Source organism: Citrus clementina, unplaced genomic scaffold (genome assembly GCF_000493195.1).
Source record: "Citrus clementina cultivar Clemenules unplaced genomic scaffold, Citrus_clementina_v1.0 scaffold_8, whole genome shotgun sequence".
Classification (NCBI taxonomy): domain Eukaryota; kingdom Viridiplantae; phylum Streptophyta; class Magnoliopsida; order Sapindales; family Rutaceae; genus Citrus; species Citrus x clementina.
The window spans coordinates 3,418,818-3,425,134 of record NW_006262022.1 but is presented as its reverse complement, the minus strand read 5'-3'; the positions used below and the strand labels follow the sequence as shown (position 1 = coordinate 3,425,134).

At 30.6% G+C, this 6,317-nt stretch overlaps 2 protein-coding genes across 2 annotated transcripts; both read left to right on the top strand.

Annotated features, from left to right (window-relative positions):
* Nucleotides 1-250: 250 nt before the first annotated feature.
* On the top strand, nucleotides 251-619 carry LOC112096151 (probable carboxylesterase 2). Its single transcript, XM_024179084.1, has one exon. It carries the CDS (start codon nucleotides 251-253, stop codon nucleotides 617-619), a length of 369 nt encoding a protein of 122 aa, XP_024034852.1.
* A 906-nt stretch (nucleotides 620-1,525) lies between these two features.
* LOC18033738 (60S ribosomal protein L14-1) lies at nucleotides 1,526-2,462 on the top strand. The gene is made up of 3 exons (XM_024179438.1): nucleotides 1,526-1,572; nucleotides 1,709-1,810; nucleotides 2,067-2,462. The coding sequence occupies exons 1-3, from the start codon at nucleotides 1,570-1,572 to the stop codon at nucleotides 2,322-2,324; spliced, it is 363 nt and encodes a 120-aa protein (XP_024035206.1). The 5' UTR covers nucleotides 1,526-1,569; the 3' UTR covers nucleotides 2,325-2,462.
* Nucleotides 2,463-6,317: the final 3,855 nt, after the last annotated feature.

The window sequence follows — 6,317 nt, the reverse complement described above, 5'->3', positions numbered from 1 at the left end:
ACTTCCCCCGCATAGCCAGACTTAATATCTATTGGAGGTAAATCTAGTTTACTTAGACGAATTTGATTTTCCTCAAATAATTTTATTTAATTTTAGATTTAACATACACATTTAAAATAATTTTGGTGAAGAAAATATAAGAACTTATTTTTTCATTGGTGGGGACAGTGCAGGAGGGAACATCGCACACACTCTGGCGTTCCGGGTCGGATCAATCGGGCTACCCGGTGTGAACTTGGTTGGGGTGACGATGGTACACCCATTTTTTGGCCGTACGGAGGACGATGAGATGTGGTTGTACATGTGTGTAAGTAATGATGGGCCGCAGGATCCTAGGATGAAACCGCCCGCAGAGGATCTGGCTAGGTTTGGGTGTGAGAGGGTTTTGATATTTGTGGCTGAGAGAGACTACTTGTGTCCCGCTGGGAAAAATTACTACGAGGAGTTGAAGAGTGAATGGAAAAGGAGAGTGGAGCTCGTTGAGCATCTCGATGAGAAGCATGTCTTTTATTTGAGAAACCCTACATGTACAAATGCTTTGGAGTTGACCAATAAATTCATCTCCTTCATCAAGCAAAATAATGGTTCCCTCAGAAATAGTATTGAAAGCAAATATTAATTGTCAATTGTGGTTGTTTTATTACTTTTCATGTCGCCATACTTGTGATTGAATTGGTATTGATATAACATAATTAACTGATTAACAATTCAATATTGAAGAGTTATAGAGAGTCGTTGAATCGAAATCCTGAAATATAAATTCCAATATCTGATTCCAGTTTGCAACATATATAAAGTATTTAAATTCATTTCTTTCCCATTACATAGTATTTTACTACGGGGTGTGTGGCTTACCATGAGATTTTGTCTAAAAAAGTACAATTGTGTCTCCCATTGTTTTCACTTTTCACATGTTCAACAGAAATTTCCTTCCCAAATTAAAAAAAAAAAAAGATTAAGACTTTTGACACTCCTCAAAATTCCTAATAAACTCCCCTTTTTAGTTAAAATTACTTAAATAATTAAATACAAATTAGTTCATTTCTTATTTTAAATGAAAGTTCATACTACTAGAAAAATAGTCTTTACTAATACTTGTCTTCTGATACTTTATTTAAAAGTATCAGTATATACATATATTTGGATCAGTTTCCGCGTTTAACAGATATGTATCACTAATTACTAATACTGAAGTATCAATAGCTTTAGTAATAGCGATCAATGACGCTTTGGTATCAGCAATTAAAAATTATCATTTTAATTTTGTTTTAGTCTGAATTCGAACCCAAGACCTCTTAAACCTAAAGCTTCTACATTGAATCAAAAGACCACTAGGCTACGAATTATTTTTAATTTTTTTAGAGTTGTGCTTTTTGAGTGGATAAAAACAAAACAACAAATGGATCTTATCCAAAATATAACTTTTCAACCCCCTCTACCAAAGTATTTGTTCCCTCCTAAGCTCCCCAGATCTGAAAACTCCCTAACATCCAAATTGTCAAAAAGTGGCCTCTTGCCTCATTCATTCATCTCCTTGCTCCTCCGGCAGAGCCTTGAATATCTTCGAAAATGGTAACCTCTTCGCCACTAATGGGTCCTTCTCAGATCACGAATTAACCAACACAGTGATTAATTAACTTGAATCTGTCGTAGTTTTATGTTTTTCAACAAGTAGTTGATAATTGAAAGTTTATGACCTTGAGTGTAGCCGTTCAAGAGGTACGTGGAGATAGGAAGAGTTGCTCTCGTTAATTACGACAAGGACTATGGGAAGCTTGTGGTCATCGTCGATGTCCTTGATCAAAACAGGGTACCTTTATTCACTTTATGCTTATGCTTTATTTGAGTTGAATCTTATAAAATTGTCACAAGAATTCTGAATATTTTGGTTTAGTTGATGATAACTGGGTACCCCTTCTTTATTTTTCTGTACAAAAATAGCAAATTAGAAAGTTGATGTGCTTTTGTAAACAGAGTGATTTTAGCTTGGATTTCTTTGAATTTTGAACTGTTTCGTTTATTTTTTAGTTGTATACAATTGTTATTATTTTTGTGATGCTTTATAGGCTCTTGTTGATGCCCATGATATGGTGAGGAGCCAAATGAAGAGGCTTTCTCTCACGGATATTAAGATTGACATCAATCGAGTTCCCAGGAAGAAGTCTTTGATTGAAGCCATGGAGAAGGCTGATGTGAAGAACAAATGGGAAAACAGCTCCTGGGGCAAGAAGCTGATTGTCCAAAAAAGGAGAGCGGCACTGAATGATTTTGATAGGTTCAAGGTCATGTTTGCAAAGATCAAGAAGGGTGGACTTGTTCGATAGGAGCTTGCAAAACTCAAGAAGGAGAATACAGCATAGAATTTCTCTCTTGTGTTCCCCTTTCTGGTTTTTAGTTCTTACAGCTTCAATTTGATTCTATTAATGTATTGATTAATATGAGAAAACATCAGCTTGGCGTTTTTGGGTTAAAAAAAATTGTCAAAAAGTGCTCAACCATGATCCTGTCAAACCGGTGGCACAGGTTCACCATTTGCCTTTAAAATCCTAACTTCTTATTTCTTTTCTTATTTTATGATTTCGGGTCTCTCTTATTGTCATTAGATCTTGAGTTTTTTTTTGTTTTAATTGTTCTTTTAGGTTTAAATAAGTGATTTGGAGAAGAGCTTCTATGTTTCTTTGGCTACTTGGAAGAAACTAGAAGGTATTGTTTCTTTGGCTACTTGGAAGAAACAAGAAGGTAAAGATTTAGCTTTTATTGTGTTTTTTTCTTTGCTACTTTCTTCTCTTTTATTGGCACCAAATAACCTTCATTATATCTACTTTGGAAAAATATTGTGTTTACCATATATTTGAAAGAATTAAAGTTAAATGTATATGTTTCAGTTCTGGAAATTTTGTAATGATGAATTGGGTCTATAACTGATTTTTAATCGATTTTTCAAAATGGTTGGTTGCTGTCCAATCTTTCATAAATTACTCATGTATCATCTTTGGTGGTACAAAACGATAGTCTAAACATATCTGAATGAGCTGAAATTCGGAGAAACTAAAGTTCTATATGCATATTTCAAATATGAAAATTTTTATGTTGATTGAACTTGCAAGTTATTTTTAATGATTTTTTTAAACTCTGCTGCTCTGCAGCAAGTTCTTTTGACATAATTATTTATTAACTTTTGATCTTACAAAACACCAGCATAATAATATCAGAATAACCTCAAATTTTAGTATGTTGTTCATTCATATGTGTTGTTAAAAACTGAAAAATATCATTCCAATGTATTAAGTATCTTAAATTTTATAAGATTCATGGCCAAAATCATAAGACTTGTTTATAAGTAATGATTTTGGAATGAACTCTCAAAGTATTGAAATATTTTGTCCAAACTTTACCATATGTTTGAAATAATTAAAGTCAAATGTGTATGTTTCAGTTCAGGAAATTTTGGAATGAATTGGGTTTATAACTGATTTTTAATCGATTTTTCAAAATGGTTGGTTGCTGTCCAATCTTTCATAAATTACTCATGTATCATGTTTGGTGGTGCAAAACAATAGTCTAAACATGTCTGAATGAGCTGAAATTCAGAGAAACTAAAGTTCTATATGCATACTTCAAATCTGAAAAAGTTTATGTTGATTGAACTTGTAGGTTATTTTTAATGATTTTTTGAACTCTGCTGCTCTGCAGCAAGTTCTTTTGACATAACTATTTATTAACTGTTGATCTTACAAAACACCAACATAATAATATCAGAATAATCTCAAATTTTAATATGTTGTTCATTCATATGTGTTGTTAAAAACTGAAAAATATCAATCCAATGTATTAAGTATCTTAAAATTTATAAATATGTATTTAAGTACCAATTACTATTGTAATTGGAGCCCAAAAATGAATGGTTTTAGGACCAGCCGGGTGGTTCGAGAAAGCTAGGAGCTTGTTAGCTATTCTTTTTAATTGAACTAATTTAACTTAAATATTAGCCCGATTATTGATTTGTATGATTTGCGATTGATTTGAGTTTGACATTCTTGTTTTGTGTTGGTTTGAGTTTGACATCCTAGTTTAAGACTTTGAAGGCTTCCAATAAATGATTTTGGATGATGAGCATATGAGTAATAGTTTGAAAATTAATTTACTGTATCAAATATATACTTAGTGTAGCATATTAATTTTAAGAACTATGGATTATTCTATGAATATTCTAGTAAATGGTCTTGTTATATATGCATGTCTTAATATATAATAATTATATTTTAAAGTTTGTTTTTTTTCCCTTTCTAGGTTTAGGAAAAATGTTTAAAGTGATTTTGGGTTATGATGTCAATCAAGTTAAAGCAACATTACTTGTGAGTGGAAATATATAATGATTATATTTTTATTCTACTTTTTTTTATCTTCTTAAAGTTTTATAATTAGGCCAAATTAATGAATACTTAATTACAATTTAGGGTGATAATCTTTAATGGTTCATATGAATAGATTTAAGTAGTATAATAAATCTCATACTCACTTTATAAAGGCTTAACTAAGTTTGCAAATATTATTTCTTTTAGTAGTAATAATTTTGGATCGAACTCTCAAATTATTGAAATATTTTATGTCCAAACTTTATTATGCCTAATATAAATATGAAGATTCATAGTTATTTTATGCCCAGTTTAAGGAAACTGCAGTTTGAGAACTTATTTTTTGCCTTGTTAAATAAGCTTTTAGAATGAATAAATTGAGGAAATGAGTGGTGATTTATTTATAATAGAGCATTTGTGATAGCTTTTAACTATGCACAAAATTCATTTGGTATATGTAGATAGAGTAACATACTTGTGTTGAAAGTAGATATTACATTAAAAACTTCTTGTCTGTTATAGTTTGCTATATATATAACCTTTACCAAAAGAGAATAATTGAATTTATTTATAAATAGCTTATGAGTATTTTTTTCTTTAGAACAAAATAATTTTATTTCTGTTAATTGTTGTTTCTCTAATGGCTGGATATTGGCAGCTATTTTTTTTTCTTTTCCATGTATTCATATGCAGATTTGATCAATGTATTTGAAGTGTTTATTCCTCAACTTCACTTATATCCTAACCCATACAGTCTATTGAATGGAGAAGCTGCTGGTGTGATAACACAATTATACTACTCATATTCAAAGAGTGAAAGGCAGTCATCCTTCTCAATTTAGCTTCTAGATTTATTAAATTTAGCCACAAGTAGTAGGCATTTGATTGGATGGTAGAAATTTTTATGTATTGAATTTGGATTATTTAGCTATGAGAGTAGGATATCTCATATTTTTGTTATTGAAGTTTTTGAATTTGTAATATATACTAATAATATTTAAATGTGAAATGAAAGATTTTGTGATATAAATCAATTTCTTTTTGTTATTGTGTGGTGCCTTTTAATTTTACCAATAAATCAATAGGCAATGATCCAATTCAATTTTTTATTTTTTTAAAATAAATTAACTAGTGATACCATGTAACAGTAATCATAGACACTAATAAAATATCAATAACTACTAATACTATGGTGTCATAATATCGGTGATACTGTAGTAATAATAATTACTGACACTACTTGCAAGTGTCATTATTTTTCTGACTCCCAGATTATTGACACAATTAACAAGTGTCATTGAAAGTAATTTATGACATTATTCTAAAGTCAATAAAGACCATTTTTCTAGTAGTGTCAATTAAACAATTAAATGAGATTTTCTTTTAACAAAATTTTTACACCCATCCCATTTCATAATTTACACTTATATTTTAGATTTTTGTTGGAAAAATATTTATTTTCAAAAACTGAAAATATAATAATTCACTTAATGTCTGTTGATATTTACAAATCTTTACATGTGTACGTTGGCTATGTTAAAACTGAAGAGAAGACGTTGACCGAACGTGCCCATACGGCCATACCTATTCCATTATTGGTGGCAATCGTGCTCCTCCAACACATACGGTATGGACTTTTAATCAATCTCTTAGATATCTACGTTAGAATGAAATGTGTGCTTTCAAATATAGGAGGGAGGAGGGAGAAGGGAGGAGAACAATTTTGACTTTTACTTAGCAGCATAATCGTGGCAGTCTATGTGACAGCGGTATTCGTTTTCATGCTCCACTAACTATGTTGCTTTATTTTCCTTTTAAGTAGCCGCACAAATTTTGAAAAAAAATCAAATAATGATTATCAATCTATCTATACATATATATAAAGCTGGAACTTGAGGAGGTGATGTGACATCATCATTTTTCATCTTTGTATATTCTCTATTATCTAATAAATAGAGAAAT

Bases quoted from the DNA above. Each gene is read 5' to 3' on its own strand.
- LOC112096151 (XM_024179084.1), top strand. From the start codon at position 251: ATGGTACACCCATTTTTTGGCCGTACGGAGGACGATGAGATGTGGTTG.
- LOC18033738 (XM_024179438.1), top strand. The intron at 1,811-2,066 runs GTACCTTTATTC...GATGCTTTATAG, and splicing joins ATGTCCTTGATCAAAACAGG to GCTCTTGTTGATGCCCATGA.